This window comes from Dreissena polymorpha, chromosome 3 (assembly GCF_020536995.1).
Source record: "Dreissena polymorpha isolate Duluth1 chromosome 3, UMN_Dpol_1.0, whole genome shotgun sequence".
In the NCBI taxonomy this organism is placed as follows: Eukaryota; Metazoa; Mollusca; class Bivalvia; order Myida; family Dreissenidae; genus Dreissena; species Dreissena polymorpha.
Genome location: NC_068357.1, coordinates 91,930,873 through 91,948,448, shown reverse-complemented (window position 1 = coordinate 91,948,448; position 17,576 = coordinate 91,930,873). Strand labels below are relative to the sequence as shown.

The 17,576-nt window shown below is 36.7% G+C and overlaps 1 protein-coding gene across 1 annotated transcript in view; it reads left to right on the top strand.

Moving 5' to 3' along the window:
- Window positions 1-17,576, top strand: part of LOC127875292 (uncharacterized) — an 83,618-nt gene that overhangs the window by 11,666 nt on the left and 54,376 nt on the right. The window contains exons 11-20 of the mRNA XM_052420258.1: window positions 2,994-3,259; window positions 3,505-3,567; window positions 6,053-6,167; window positions 6,624-6,820; window positions 9,281-9,337; window positions 13,220-13,307; window positions 13,594-13,623; window positions 15,240-15,435; window positions 16,043-16,152; window positions 16,860-16,961. Coding sequence (XP_052276218.1) covers window positions 2,994-3,259; window positions 3,505-3,567; window positions 6,053-6,167; window positions 6,624-6,820; window positions 9,281-9,337; window positions 13,220-13,307; window positions 13,594-13,623; window positions 15,240-15,435; window positions 16,043-16,152; window positions 16,860-16,961 — 1,224 coding nt within the window. The remainder of the gene's footprint in view (window positions 1-2,993; window positions 3,260-3,504; window positions 3,568-6,052; window positions 6,168-6,623; window positions 6,821-9,280; window positions 9,338-13,219; window positions 13,308-13,593; window positions 13,624-15,239; window positions 15,436-16,042; window positions 16,153-16,859; window positions 16,962-17,576) is intronic.

Below are 17,576 nucleotides of genomic sequence, written 5' to 3'. Positions count from 1 at the left end.
GTTTAGGTTTCAAAATCTGTGTTTAGGTTTCGAAAAATTCTCACAACTTCTATGTCCCTTGAGATATAACCTTCATATTTGGTATGCATGTGTTTATGGGCAAGGCCTTTCCATACGCACACAAATTTTGACCCCTGTGACCTTGACGTTGATCTTAGGGTCCGCGTTTAGGTTCCGAAATCTGCGTTTAGGGTTAGAAAAATGCTCATTACCTCTATGTCCCTTGAGATATAACCTTCATGTTTGGTATGCATGTGTATATGGACAAGGCCTTTCCATACGCACAAAAATTTTGACCCCTGTGACCTTGACCTTGAACTTAGGGTCCGTGTTTAGGTTTCGAAATCTGCGTTTAGGTTTCGAAAAAAGCTCATAACTTCTATCAAGTGTTTATAGGGGGCATAAGTCATCCTATGGTGACAGCTCTTGTTCATTTACAACCATTTTCACAACTACTTTGTGATGGTTTCAACTAATACACATCGGTCGTGGTTTACTTACAGACACGGAGGTGATCATATTATCACTCCTTGTATCTGGAAACCAGGAACTTATTCGTTCTTTGCAAGAACATCAAATTTTCTCTATCGTCTTACACATACCAGGTCGTCTCAACGCCCTGTTGGACGTTTTGTCTTGCAGTTCTTTCTGTATAATTATTTTTTCGTTGGGTTCAAATGAAATGTAATTGCGCATGCGCGGCAGTGTTTTTGCAATGGCGTAGAAAATAGATGCAAAGTTAATCGAAGAACGTTGTTTCTCATCTAGCACTAGTAATGAGCGTTATGCGATCGTAGATCGCAGTATATATGCTGAACAACGTCAATAATGCAGTTCACAGAAATCGATCCAGCAGAGTGTGCGATTGTTATACATTGGTCCACTTGTTTTTGGAAAAACCGAGTTTTTTCCATAATTTCATGGAAGCTACTTAATGAACCATGAGAGTATGGTTCTACGACCTTTTTAAGTCTCTTGTACAATTATTTTCAGGAAACTTCTTCACAGGTCAAATATCATATCTCAGAGAGACATATTTTTAGTGATCCAAACATGTGCCACTACATGTCTGGCCATTATTTAGTTATCTCTACAGAAGAACGTTTTTCTGTTAGAGTTTAAATCCTTGTTACTTGTTCAAGGATAATTCCATCAAAACTGTATAAAGGTTCTATGGAAATTCTTTTTTGACTGGGTATTCGAGAGCATAGTTATTACCTTAATCACTCTGCTAGATGCATAGAGGTTTTTCTCAGCTTTTTCTTGATGATAAGAAATTCGTTCTTTTCTCCATCAAACGATAGAGATTATGGTTTCGTATACCTTGTTTTGTGTAAGTCATCACAACTCGGTGCTGTCTTACCTATTTTGGAACTGATCCAAGCTATGGAACGTCAACACTATGTTTTTTGTTCCTTTACCTTCTTAAGCGGTTTTGGCTTGTGTTATTTGGATGCTTAATGAGCTTCCTATGAACCTTTTTCATCAGGCTTATTAACAGTTCCAATATAATTTTAAGACGGTTTTCCTTCTTATTATGGCTTTTACCATACGGAGAAGTGAAATTCATGCTTTTTCTGTTGAATACGACCAATTCCAGTTGGATCTAATTTCGTCTTCACTTTGTTGTGTCAGCCAGGATTCCTTGCTTAATACCAAGTCCTCTATATGGCTTCTAAAAACCTTCAAGTTTCCAAGTTTCTCTTAAACTGGTAGTCATGAAGATGAGGATAAACTTCTATGGCTAATCGGGGCTTTGATGTTCTATCTCAGCAGTGTTAGTCCATTCGAGGTTCTCTAAAGACACTCTTCATTTCCCTAAAAAAAGGGGGGGAGATGTGTCTGCGGCTTCTATTTCTCGGGGTTAGACCTCGACTAAGGAAAGTTACTCTTATCTCTATCTAAAGATTCATTCCTTTTTAGGATCTGACCGCATGAATTAAGAGCTCTGTCTGTTTTGTGGGCATAAATTAATCACACCCCACTTTTTGACGTGCTCTAAGCTGTTTTCTGGAGAAATCCGACCACCTTTGTCATCTTTTTATCTTCGTTTTCTGAAGTGGCAACAATTCAATTTGTATATGTTTGGTCTTGTTGTGGTTTCACTAACGGTAGTGTCTTCTTTACGACATAGACATATTTACTTTTTCCGAGAAGTCATAATTAATACCGTTTTAACGAAGATTACCTGATAACCCTTGTTTAGGGTTTTGCTATCATTAGCTGATAACCCTGTTTAGTTTAAACCTATTTATTTTAGCTCGATTGCATCGAAAGCCTAAGCTCTCGAGTCCGTTTCCTGGGCCTAGAACCAGTACTTGGTGTCTTTGGGGGAGATCTTAAGAACGCTCTCACGGTGGGGATCGAACCCGTGACCTCCCGGTCGCTAGGCGGACACCATATCCATTACACCACGGCGACCTTCTTGATAACCCTGTTTAAGGGGTCTACTGTGATGGGAAAATATATACCAACCTTTCCACCTCCCACCGCAGCTGCAATATCAGCAATGAGATAGCAGGTCAGTATTTATGACATCAAAACAATTTTTTAAAGTAAAATTCATTTTAATTTTTGATACTTTCCTGCTATCGGTAAGTCTCACCTCCCAACCCGCTATTCGATTAATATTTTTGTATATATATATATATATATATATATATATATATATATATATATATATATATATATATATATATATATATATATATATATATATTGAGAGAAATATTGAGGGTTGGTTACCGATTTTTGCCTAGGTTGCATTGCACTATGTTTAACCTGGCCTGTATTACAGTATTGAGGTGGCAGATTCCCAGTTAAAATTCCGGATGAGTTAATTCCCCTTGGAAAGGAGAAGCAATGAGATAGCAGGTAAGTATTTAATAATTAAAATGAATTTTACTTAAAAAATTTGTTTTAAAGAATCTGTAAAACGGTAAAGATAATTAGCGCATTCTCACTGAAATTCCATCGTTACTTTTTCCCATCAGTCAGTCCACCGGGACTAGTGAAAAATGTCAGCCTGTCGGTCACGTCTGCCAGTCGTGAAGAGGTGATGAAGTATTACGCAGACCCGGGACTCAACTTAACCTGTCCCCTGTTCGTCTACCTTCACATCAAATGGCGACCGCCCCCAGACATGGGTTCACGTGGCGTTATTGACAAGTACATCATTAGGTCCGGTCGGACAAAGCGAGAATTCCTCCCCATTCCGCCGTCCTTTATTGAGACGCCAACGACAAAAGAGGCACCGAACGTAAGAAATTCTAACATCATGTTAACATTCTTCCCTAAAATCTCCTAATGTAACATGTTATTCTTTTCAGTAATTTACCATAGACTATTGTCTAGCAAGCTTTTTCTCTCGGTAACTCTGTTTTAGCTGTATTTTCTCCGTGCAATTTAATAAAGCTACTATCAGTTTGAGAACATATATTTTATCAGTATCTTTGTTTTTATAATAGTTAACTATTCTTTTCCTAAACTTATATTATATTTCAGGACACGATCGAGATCATATTTGAACTCCCGTCACATACGATACCATATACATTTGCTGTACAGGTAACATATTTGTGTGAACATGTTTAAATATTAAATATGAACGAAGATACCTGAACCTATTCGAAGAGGTATACAAAGCACACTCATGCAGATACTATTAAGATCTACTGAATACAATGGAATGAAACATACGCACCATATTCACGTTTATTTAGTTCATGGTCGATTACGCCTTTTCATGTTTTAAACATGTCTTTTTAGCTCACCTGATTGCTCAGGTGAGCTTATGTGATCGGTCTTTATCCGTCGTATGTCCGTCCGTCCGTCCGTTAACATTTGCTCGTAAACACTCTAGAGGCCACATTTCTTGTCCCATCTTCATAAAACTTGGTCAGAAGCTTTGTCCCAATGAAATCTCGGCCGAGTTCGAAACTGGGTTGTGCCGGGTCAAAAACTAGGTCAATAGGTCAAAAAAAAAGAAAAACCTTGTAAACACTGTAGAAGTCACATTTCATGCCCAATCTTCATGTAACTTTGTCAAAATGTTTGTCTTAATGATATCTTGGTTGAGTTCAAAAGTGGTTCCGATCTGTTGAAAAACATGGTCGCCAGTGGGCGGGGTAGATTTCCTTATTTGGCTATAGAGAAAACTTGTAAACACTCTAGAAGTCACAATTTTTGCCCAATCATCATGAAAGTTAGTCAAAACATTGGTTCAATTGATGTCTCAGACAAGTTCGAAAATGGTCGAGATCGGTGAACAAACATGGCCGCCAGTGGGCGGGGCATTTTTCTCTATATGTATTTAGTGGCAGTTTTCCCTATTTGGCTATAGAGAAACCTTGTATACACTCTAGAAGTCACAATTTTTGCCCAATCATCATGAAAGTTGGTCAAAACATTGGTTTTATTGATATCTCGGACGATTTTGAAAATGGTCGGGATAGGTGAAAAAACATGGCCGCCAGTGGGCGGGGCTTTTTCTCTATATGTATATTGTGAAAACATGTGAACACAGTAGAAGTCACATTTTTTGTCCAATTTTCATGAAATTTGCTCAGAACATTTGTTTCCTTGATACAAGAGTTGAGTTCAAAAATGGTTCCGGTCAGTTGAATAACATGGCTGCTGGGAGGGGGGGGCAGTTTTCTCATTATGCCCCCTCTCCCCCCTTAGAAGAAGAGGCGGTATATTGTTTTGCTCATGTCGGTCCGTCCGTCCACCAGATGGTTTCCGGATGATAACTCAAGAGCGCTTATGCCAAGGATCATGAAACTTCATAGGTACATTGACCATGACTCGCAGATGACCCCTATTGATTTTCAGGTCACTAGGTCAAAGGTCAAGGTCACGATGACCCGAAAAAGTAAAATGGTTTCCGGATGATAACTCAAGAACGCTTATGCCTAGGATCATGAAACTTCATAGATACATTGATCATGACTCGCAGATGATCCCTATTGATTTTCATGTCACTAGGTCAAAGGTAAAGGTCACGATGACCCGAAATAGTAAAATGGTTTCCGGATGATAACTCAAGAACGCTTAGGCCTAGGATCATGAAACTTCATAGGTACATTGAACATGACTCGCAGATGACCCCTATTGATTTTCAGGTCACTAGGTCAAAGGTCAAGGTCACGGTGACCCAAAATAGTAAAATGGTTTCCAAATGATACCACCAGAACGCTTATGCCTATGATCATGAAACTTCATAGATACATTGATCATGACTTGAAGATGACTTCTATTGATTTTCAGGTTACTAGGTCAAAGGTCAAGGTCACGGTGACCTGAAATAGTTAAATGGTTTCTGGATGATAACTCAAGAACGCGTATGCCTAAGATCATGAAACTTCATAGGTACAATGATCATGACTCGCAGATGACCCCTATTGATTTTCAGGTCACTAGGTCAAAGGTCAAGGTCACGGCGACCTGAAATAGTTAAATGGTTTCTGGATGATAACTCAAGAACGCTTATGCCTAGGTTCATGAAACTTCATAGGTATATTGATCATGACTCGCAGATGACCCCTATTGATTATCAGGTCACTAGGTCAAAGGTCAAGGTCACAGTGCCAAAAATGTATTCACACAATGGCTGTCAAGGTCACGGTGATTCAACTTAGAAAAATGGTTTCCGGATGATAACTAAAGAATTCTTACGCCAAGGATCATGAAACTTCATAGGTACATTGATCATGACTCGCAGATGAAATAATGATGAAACTTGACCAGGATGTTTGTCTGGACAATATCTAGGTCAAGTTTGACATTTGGTAAAGATTGAATGAACCGACTCCTCTCAGGTGAGCGAACTAGGGCCATCTTGGCTCTCTTGTTTAACAGTCTGGCCTGCTTCATGACTTCTTTCTTTATTTCTGTAAATTCCCCCCCCCCCCCCCATTAGACTAAGATTTAATATACATCGCCTTAAGGAGAAACCATTAACGTTTGCCATTGTACTTCGTACCAATAATGCTTGTATCATAAAAAGTTATAAAATTAGATTTAATAACCCTGGTTGTGTTGCCTTGTGCAGGTGGTGGCATTGGGTCCGGGGCAGTTGATCAGCGACAACGAATGGGGTCTGTTTCCCATGTACACTATGGAGGTCAGTCGAAACGAATCCGGCATAGCGTCGCTCATACAGGAAGGTAAAAGTCTAACAAAGGTCTTAGATCCGATACAAGATAACTATCAAATACGGCTATCCTACTAATGACATCGTTTTCTAATCACACCTTTGAAGTGCTTACTATTGTTGTGTACTTCACAATATTGTTTTTGGAATATCATTATTGTTACAACTCTTATTCGCCATAGGTGTATATTCAGCAATGATTTGCATATGATTACATTAGTGTATTGCGTTATTCTAACTTTGAGAAATTAGTATTACATATTTATTGCGCTGTTTTGCCGTATGCAGAAAGTGTTTACACTGTATGTAAAAGTTTGAATGCACATATTTAATTTGTATACTGTTTATAATTTATAACTGTTTTGTTTGCCTACGTACTTTGCTATGAAAAGATATTCTAATTGATACTATGTCAGAGAACGATTTTAAACAGGGTACATACTCAAAATGCAAACCGTTCATTCTGCAGGTAAGGTGCTTCTAGACAAGGCAGGTATAGTGATCGTGTACATCAACAACTTTCGACATGCGCAGTTCATGTTCGACCAGCCGATGGGAAAGTCGGAAAACATAACGTTTGAGCGCTACGCCATGCAGTGGGGGCCGTTGGTAGGTCCGGATGGCAACCAGACCATGATGGTGGAGAACGAGACTGTTGTGGGCAGGGTATGTTTCTTTCCCTTTGTTATACACACTTTTTTAAACTGTTTTCATCGAAATCGGACAGGATAAGCTGGAGTTCGCGCAACGTTCTTGATGCTTATTCTTAGATTTTATTTCATAATTGTTTGTGCAGTGCATATGCGTGCAATATGTGTTGTGTAATTCTCAGCCTGGGAACGTGTACGCTCGTAAACTAGCCATGCATGCCATTTTACAGAACATTGTGGTGTCATCCTTATGGCAAAATCAAAAGAAACAATTCAAAAACAAGAAACACAATTTGGATTTTCCTCAGCATTGTGGAAAACGTGTATACGTGTTTTTTTGTATGTAATATCCATTTAGACTGTTTATTTCCAGAAATAAATTGCTGATCTTCTAGTTTAAATTAAACGGGCAACCATATGTTTGACTCCTATGACCACATAATTTATTGTACTGACTAACTCCATTTACAGACTTTAAGGAGTAATTATATTATTCCTTACTTTATGTAAGCACGATAAAAATGAAAATTGTGTGCTAGTTCAGATACTTGCCAGTTTACTTTTGAAAGGACATAAAATCGGCCCTTGTTACAGGTTCCCCTGATTTTTGATGACGACAATATACCACCTCGACCAACGGGAGGCGCCTGACATAGCATACGTGTTATGAGAAAAGCTACTTTCAGTGTACATCCAAACAAAAACCGTGTTTGCGTGTTGTCAATCATTCAAATACCTCATATATTTAATTATATACTTAATTATTTTTATGCTGCAATCAGGCTGAATAAAGACGAATCCGTTAGTGTGTTGTATTTCTCACATTTCGGGCTGAAGGCTGAAGCGCACTGAAAGTAGGCGATCTCCACACGTTTGTGTCCTACACCTTGGCCCTGCTTCCAGTGTGCTCTAGCTTTCAGCCTTTTGCAAAGGCTCCCCCACGTGTGTTGTGGTGTCCTATATTTTATATATGGTATATGGTCTAGATTTTCACCGCGTGCTATATTCTTATTCGTCTAGTTGTGTCATACATTCATCACGAGCGATCCACTTTTCAAGTCTAAACACTCACGATTTCAGGCCTTAGAAGATAAAAACCTTAATCAATTATTTTAACGATTGGTATAATAAAAGAACGATCCAATTATAGTAGATCCATGCAATGCCATACAATTATATGCCCTTTTTCATTTGCATGAGCGTTTGCAGGCACGCTTCATCAATTTGTATTGTGACAGTAAAATGGATACCATGTAATTGAAATATGCAGGCTCTAACCACAAAGGCATAAATCGTAAATCGCCGCAATGCTTATGACGAGCACATTGTTGATAAATTAACAAAATGAATAAAGAAAATTAAATGCGTCCATCGATTTACGGTTACAAAAAATGATTTTTTTAATCCGTCCTTCGATTTAGTGTGCGACGAAAATTGTGTATATTTACATACATGTTTATGAACATTGTTTTGGTATACATATATTTACCAACAGCACAAATCAAAATATAAAAGTGCATTACCATGCATTTGTATATCGCTCTGTTACTTTTATTAGTAACACTTTGAATTAAAAAGAAGAATTTGAAAAACGCACGAGATGCTCAATCAATACATACATAACGAACATGATTTAAATGATGAACTTGAATATCTTGAGTGACATTTAAGTTTTAACTTATCTTTCAGTAATTCATGGATTATAACCATACATCAACATATCTAAAATAAAGATAATACAGAACGCCAATAAGCGAATATCAAACGAGTGTCAACATGGTTTATCAGTAAAATTACCTACTAGACATCTGAATTTCCCATTTCACGTTAGTGTTTAATGCACATTGTAGTTATTTGCATAAAGAATAGCGACAATATCAAAAGTTATAATCAAACAGTAACATAATTAATTTAAGAATGAAAGTGCATCGATATAAACAACGCGACAAGAAATGTTTATTTAATGTTAAGAGAACTGTTAACAGCTTACAAAATACGAAGTATGACCAGACCTTAAGCAACCCTGGCAGACCTTAAGCAACCCTGGACCTAGTATCACGAACCTACTTAAGTCAATATTCTGTTTCAACATAGAGATTTTCCAGCAACCCTGGACCTAGTATCACGAACCTACTTAAGTCAATATTCTGTTTCAACATAGAGATTTTCCAGCAACCCTGGACCTAGTATCACGAACCTAGTTAAGTCAATATTCTGTTTCAACATAGAGATTTTCCTCAATTGTAGAGATGAGTCTGACCATCGTACTCAATTTGGTGTTCGCACACGCTTTTTGAGTCTGACTTTGGAGGAAGAATATGTTAATATTCTTATTGCTGAGATATGAGATTTCTTTTGAGCTATTCTCAAAATTCAGATGAGCGGATACTCAAATTTCATCTTCTGAGTTGATCAAAACAATTAAGCATGTTCTTGATACTGGGTCCTGGTTCTATAGGTTTCACTCTCTCTGTAGAATCAATGTATGCTGGGAGTTCACTTGGCTCATCCCGGAAAGCGATACGGACTTCAGGTAGGTCATCTCACTCATGTATTGTTCTTTGATAGATGGGGGTGTTTTTTGACACTTCACCTGCGATAAAATGCTTTTGAATTCATCTCTTGTGCATCTCGTGTTGAACAACTGCACCAAAACTGAACAAATGTACAGGGAACCCGGTAATTAAGTCATCAGACGTAAAGCTCTGCGAAACTTACTTAATTGTTTTTTACATTTTAATAATGTCGTGTAGCATTTTAATTCTAGGATTTAACAAAACAGTAACATTATTCAGACGACTAAGATAATACTAAGTTACGCTTGCACATATATATCTCGTGACATTTTATATTGGTGCACGTGTGTTGGAATTCGCCTGACCTGTATGCTGCTAAAAGAACAAGAACCGTTATAAATAGAATTATTAACAATAACTAGATTATAAGCATTGAAGCCATTCTGAAGTTGTGTTCGAAAAATGGCTTATCAAATTATATCACTTTTTCTTCCTTAAAGGGATCTTTTCACGCTTTGGTAAATTGACAAAATTGAAAAAAGTTGTTTCAGATTCGCAAATTTTCGTTTTGGTTATGATATTTGTGAGGAAACAGTAATACTGAACATTTACCATGCTCTAATATAGCCATTATATGTATCTTTTGACGATTTTAAAACCTAAAAATTATAAAGCGTTGCAACGCGAAACGATTGAATAATTTGGAGAGTTCTGTTTTTGTCGTTAAATTTTGTGAAACTACGAAGATTGCTTATATAAGGTATAAAATACGTTTAGAATGTGTTCTCGGCGGAATAGCTCAGTAGGTTAAAGCGTTTTTACTTCAGGAATCTGGCAGGACTCCAGGGGTCACTGGTTCGAAACCTGCTCCGGGCAATGTTCTTTTCCTTTTTTTAATTTTATTCTTGATTTTTTACTGGAGCTTTTACGATCCAATGTTTACATTTATCAATATAAAGCATTTAATGAATAAGTTAAAAAAATGCCAAAATCTGTGAAAAGGCCCCTTTAAAGCTGGTCATATTTTAACAAGAAAACAAAATATTCTTTGTATTCAAGGTTTCAGTCAGAGACAAAATTCAAAACAATATACGTAATCACACAAACAGGGCATTTGTAAAGAATCTAATAATGCTAAAAATATTTCCCGTATATAATGTTTTAACAAAAGTAATAAAACTGACCACACATTATTAAAATGTTTCATGATATATTGGTTCTAATCGTTTTTATCCGAAAATTGCAATGTACATGCGTAGACCACGTACTGTAACTTAATTGGAAATACGTATGACGTTTGCTAATGTGTCTTAGAAATTTATAAACACACGACCATTCCTGATTTGGTGATAGCATCCGAAAATCTAAGCATGTTTACAGTAAATGGATTGCAGCGATCTCATTTATAAAATAAAATATTACAATATGAAATGTATAAATATATAACCACAAATACAGCAACCACGTTCCTACTCTTCCTAACATTTTACCGACAAATCCACTTGATCATGTCTGTTAAAATACCTTATGTTGAAAGCTCTATTATGACCGAATTTTTCTTGGTTAACAAAATAGTGTTGTGAGAGTATCAGTGTTTTCCCAAAAGAAACGATGATCTATGCCATTGATACCCAGGCAATAACCAAGGCAATACATTACTATTAAGTGAATCGTGACTAATTTCAGAGCAAGAGTTGGCATTTCACCAATATGCAATAGCATAGCACACAGTTTGGCATTAAGCAAATTGCTGAGCACATAGGTTGGCAAATGAAAAATTCAGATCACAAATGCAGAGCACATACTTTGACATTCCGCAAATTGAAAAAGATATAAAATATTTATACAAAGACACAATATCTTAATATCACTTAATGTATTATCACAATACATTTATATATTCATATGTTTAAACATCAGAATTACACGTGTGAATTAATATTATGACAATACTCCGAAAAACAAACCTTTTCTTCTGTGTAAGTTATCAATTAAAATCTATATTTATGAATTAAAAAAAATGCTTTGAACATAAGCTTTGTAAAATTATATACACACGCATTTCATTCTATGTATGAAATATACTTAAACATTTAAAATATTCAGACCACAACCTTGAACATCACTCAAATACTTTGGCACACCGATATATATAGAGCACATCTTCGCCAAATGCATAGCAAAGAAAAACAAATATTGCCATTCCACCAAGAATAGACATAATTTCCGAAAATAACCAAACATGTCTTCACTGCATTTCTAATATTATGTAACGACCGTGTTATTTAATAAACAATTTATTAACCAGAGTGTAGTTATCACAAAGAAACACTCTTCACTGAAAATAATTATTCACCCATTTATGCCTAGTGGACTCTCCCATCCTTCAAAATTGGATCAATTTATTTCAAAAATTAGGGATTTCTATTATATTTATTTCCATATTTAGAATATTTCTTACATAAATTCCTTTAAACAAACGCATCATGCGGGTCGCATCTGGGTCTACGCTGTTTGCCAATGCCTTTTTTCTAGACGCTAGGCATAAATGGATTAAGGTTACATTTGGACAAAATCTCGATTGATTTCTCTAATGTTACCTTTCGGTATTAAATGGTGACAATAACTTACTTCCCAGGGACTAAGTATCCAAAACTCATTATGCGTATAAAGGGAAAGATATTTCAATTTCCTGAATTTGCTTAAGACAAGATTGTCCTTGGATCTTGATTTGTGACATTTATCTCAGAAATAATGACCTGGTTCTTCATCGTACACTCTAAAAATCAAGTTATGCTGTACAAATTACTTAAGACTTATTTTTCACAGTTAACCTTTGACCTCGGATTGTTACCTATATATTGGACCTAGGGATAGGGTTGTTGCGTGCATGCGACACTTTGTCTCATCATCTTGATTACTAAGTGCAAGTTATTAGAAAATCCATCCATGATGGACAAAACTATGGTCCGAAAGGTATGCAACCCACAAAATATATTTTCGGCAGTAAAACTCCACTACCTGACACATGTTAAATAATCATTCATGTGATAAAGACATGTTAACGTCGTGCGTCAGTAAGGCAGCATACAAACAAGATAAATATCATCTCTGTTTCATGCTAGTACGGATCCTTCAAATTACAATGCTGAATTCATGCGTAGCTAAATGCAGGACCATGAACACATTACTTTAACTTATTAACAAATTGCATTAAAATGACTATGTAAATTATCTTTCGGAGAAAGACACGAATGGCATAAAAAATCACAAAGAGTGTTTATTCCAATATCCTAAGCAGATTTATAGTTTGAGAAATTAAAAAGGGAATAGACTCTTCTTAAGAAAAATATCTGAAATTCGTGAAAGTATTATAAGAGTGCAATTATTTAGTACTTTTACTTTTTAAAGTTTATATTTCTTAATGCAACGTGACTTCAATCATGATTGGCGCTATGATAGAAATTGCGGGTAAAGCACGAGCTATTCGTTCCGCGAAATGCTTTACGCGTAATTACCAACTACAACGAACACTTAAAATTGAAACAATTTTGAAACGTGAATTTTTTTTATTTATTGAAATTATGGAGACATGTATACTTCTCTTTTAGCATTATTGTTTCTTATAAACTGTTATCGTTGTTAATTCATTTTAAGTGAATGTCATGTTAAATTACCCATATGTTGGGTTTTCCCAGTGCTATACACTTTCTACCAAATCATAGACTACATTTTTGTATTACAATAAACAAACGGTTTATGCGCCCCGATATGTTTTTTTTTATGTTTACCATATTTTATTTTCAATTACATGGAAACAGTTAGTAAAAACATTCCAAGAAAACATTGTGACTTTTACCGGCCCATTATACTACCTGTTCACCATTTTCTGACCAAAGGTGCGACACCTGCTGGATATTGAAGAGGACGACGAACAGAGTGCACTGGAATCAGAGTTTTTCACTTTCGAGCTTCCTGGAGAAAATGGTATGGAAACCAAGAACAAAATCGTTCATAGTTAGTGTCTACGATAGTTTAATATAAAAGCGTACTCAATAATATTTCAGAGTAACTTTTGTGTATGGATACATTTGCTTATGCTTAAGCCTGTAGTAAAGAGCCGGTGCGAAACACATTGAAATTTGCTACGTAACAGTCGTAGTTATAATATAATTCGCAATATTAATATTTTGGTCAACGAAAGAAAGCTATAATATTGTTTCAAACACTTTTTTGTCGAATTTTAATACCAAGTTTATGTTTATGTTTACAGAAACTGCACTGGGACCGAGCAAACAGAATGGTAGTTGCTGCTTAATTATCCCCACGCTTTTAATATTGTATTGGTCTCCATCTTTCTGTCCGCCCGTTCGGCCACTATCTCCTCCTACAATATTAGCACTAGAACCTTGAAACTTACACACATGGTAGCTATAAGCATATGTGCGACGGTGACGTTGACGGAATTTTGATCTTACCACTGGATCAAAAGTTATGGGTAAATAAATAGGTAAAATGGGTAAAAAAATTTACTAACAACATGCGACGCACATGATAATAAATTTTTATCCAGGGGTCAGATCAAAACTCCAAATAGTGCACCGTCGCACATATGCTCATAGCTACCATGTGTGTAAGTTTCAATGTTCTAGTGCTAATTGTGTAGGAGGAGATAGTGGCCGGCCACGCCCACCCAAAATTTTATTTTATTAACCTAACTTCTTTATTTATTCACCAATTGACCACAATTTAATACTGAACATCTCTTATGACAACACGGTCTATCTCGACCATCCATGTCCACATTACCCACCCCAGTGCCATTAATAAAGGTAAAGGCAGCATGGTTCCCGTCCTCTTTCAAATTTATCGAGAGGTCCACGGGTACTACTTCCCCATACCCCTCAATTTTTTGTTGTACCCAAAAAAATTCGTACCCATTTTTGTTTTCGTACCCAATTTTTTTTTCCGAAAAGTTTTCGTTCCCAAATTTTTTTCGTTCCAAATTTTGTTGTACCCTTCTTTTTTTCGAACTCAAATTTTTTTTCGTACCCTAAATTTGTTTCGTACCAAATTTTTTTCGTACCCAATTTTTTTCGTACCCACATTTGTTTCGTACCCAATTTTTGTTTCGTACCCAATTTTTTTTGTACCTAAATTGTTTCGTACCCAAATTTTTTTTCGTACCCAATTTTTGTTCGTACCCAAATTTTTCTCCGTACCAACATTTTTTCGTACCAAATTTTTTTTCTTACCCATTATTTTCGTTCCCATTTTTGTTTCGTACCCAAACTTTTTGTCTTACCCAAATGTTTTGTCTTACCCAAATTTTGTTTGTCATAATCTTTTCGTACCCAAATTTTGTTTCATACCAAATTTTGTTTTAACATCACTTCTTCATTTATTCACCAACTGACTTCAAATTAATAATGAACATCTCTTATGACAACAAAGTCTATCTCGACCATCCATGTCCACATTAGCCCCCCCCCCCCCCCCCGAGGGACCCACCAACATAGGCTTTGCCCACCCAAAATTGCCGTTTAATATAACATCTATGCGGCGTGGGGATACGCGTCGGCCTCTGCCGCGCCACTTCTAGTTTTAAAATGTAATTATTTTGAATTTGAAATAAGTTAAAGATAAAACAATGCATCGTGTTCATGTTCAAGCCGGATTGATAAGGGTATGTAACAGTTTTCTGGTACATTATGAACAAATAACAAAATACTGAACACATGTCCTAATTGTTTTAGCAACAAGAATATCAGTGAAGTCTTCATTTCACAGAATTACTTTTTTCCATGTCATTCTAAAACTGTCACACAAATGTGAATCGTATAACTAACGTATTTAATATTCTATTTTGATTAGTACAGACACTAATTATTACTTCACAAATCAAATGCTTTATTTCAGCTCAAATGACACCGGCATGGGTTACCCTGGTTACGGTAGCCAGCGTTTTGGTTGGCATAGCCATCAGTACTGTGACACTTCGTCATCTTCATAAGCAACACCGGTTCAAGCACTTAGAAAGACGTCTCATAGCAACAGAAGAACATGTTGATGAGGAAGGGGTTCATTATTTTGTTTTCCGACCAGTAGAAACCAGGTGTGTCATTTGACAAGATTCTTAGTTACTTAAATGTGGTATAACTGTTTTGTACCTACATGTAGTGTTATTGTATAATTTACATATTTAAATGATTCATAGTAAAGTTCGAGGCATTTACTGAATTACTCCGAGCACAGACACATGAATCAAATGTCTTCGATGTGTTTTAGCGTATGTACGCGCAATGATCGTCTTATTAGGTTCTTTACATGTATAGTTTAGTGTGACAACATCACTAATATAGGTACTAGTTTTCATGGTCTTCAACTCAATATACGCACACCGTTAAACGAAAATAAAAGACATCCATGGTGTAAGAAGTAGGGCAAGTATAAATTTGAGTCGCGTTCTGAGAAAACTGCGCATAATGCATGTGCGTAAAGTGTCATCCCAGATGCAGTCCGCACAGGCTAATCAGGGACGACACTTTCCGCCTAAGTTGGTTTTTTGCTAAGAAGAGACTTTATTTAAACGAAAAATGTCAAAAAAGCGGAAAGTGTCGTCCCCGATTAGCCTGTGCGGATTGCACAGACTTATATGGGACGACACTTTACGCACATGCATTAAGCCCAGTTTTCTCAGAACACGACACATTTCACCGCAGAGCTACTGACGCAGACACGACAGTAGTGGCTGATCGCTGGGAACTCCCGCACCATTGTTTGAAGATCGGGCAACTTTTAGGTAGCGGCGCATTTGGACGTGTCGTCAAAGGTACATCCACACTTCAAAAGCAATTTAACTTATGTTTTTTGCAAGTTTAAATTAAAGAAATAATGATGTGTGGAGCTGTTAGTGTATAATTTATATTGGCATTACAGCTCTTCTGAAAACGATGTATTTTCAGTGCTTGTGTGTGTACCTACCTACGCCATAAATATATCGTGTATTGTCACATATTTTGATGGCCGTTCAATCGTATTTTCCTTGTGTACATAACTTAACTTGTGGGTATCATTCGTTTCTGTTTTACTTGATGTTTAATGCTAGCATAATTATTTTGCACTTGTCAGTAAAATCCGACCAATGTTGCTGACAATTCATTTGCCACATTGCACGTCGTTCGTATACAAGACAAGCCCCTATTTTCAATAGTGTCTGATTTGGTTCATCAAGTAATTGCATTGTATGAGTTTTCATTAGAAAACAGCATGCGAATCAACTGTGTACCACAATTTTAAATATCAGCTACTTGCAATTAACTTACACAAATACATTACAATCGTATAAACTTTCAATCATATACATACAGATGCATGCACTCTCGTTTACAAAGTTTTTTGTTTGTAGGCTGCTTTATCTTTCTTCCACCAAGGTATTTACGTGTGTTAAATAAAGTAATTAACCGCCGATTCTAGGACAATATTCAATTTGCGTCATGTGTTCTATTCCCAATATCCCCACGTTGTTGTTCTGAATAGGTCGGGTGAGCAAGAGTCTGTTGACACACCGCGGTACGGACGTGTTCATGGCGCAGCAACAAACGGGGCCTTATTTGACCGTTGCTATAAAGATCATCCAAGGTTAGTAGGATTACCCTTGTCACTAGGATCAGCAAGACAAAATATACAAATTGATCGTAAGATTTGTCAGCATTTTTTCAATGTGTTTTTACGAATCGACTCGATACCGTTTCCTCATTGTATTGTCCGTTTGGAGGCAAATTGGATTACCACGCGCAAGACGTCTTTAAATATAAGTAGGAGTCAAAACCATGTTCAATCTATTTACTATGCCCCTCTTCAAAAAAGAAGAGGTATATTGTTTTGCTGGATGTCTGTCGGTAGACCTGTCGGTAGACCAGTCTGAATGTCGGTAGACCAGTTCGTTTTCGATCAATAACTCGTCAACCATTTGTCCGATTGGCTTGATGCATCACATGTGCATTGGCCATGGACAGTAGATGAACCCTATTAAAATCGGGGTCACTAGGTCAAAGGTCAAGGTCACCATCACACTAAGTGTGAAAATCGTTTCCGATCAATAACTCGTCTACGAATTTACCAATTTGCTTGATACTTCACATGTGCATTGGCCTGGGACAGTAAATGACCTCTATTGAAAATGGGATCACTCGGCCAAAGGTCAAGTTCACTATCACACTAAGTGTTAAAGTCGTTTCCGATCAATAAATCGTC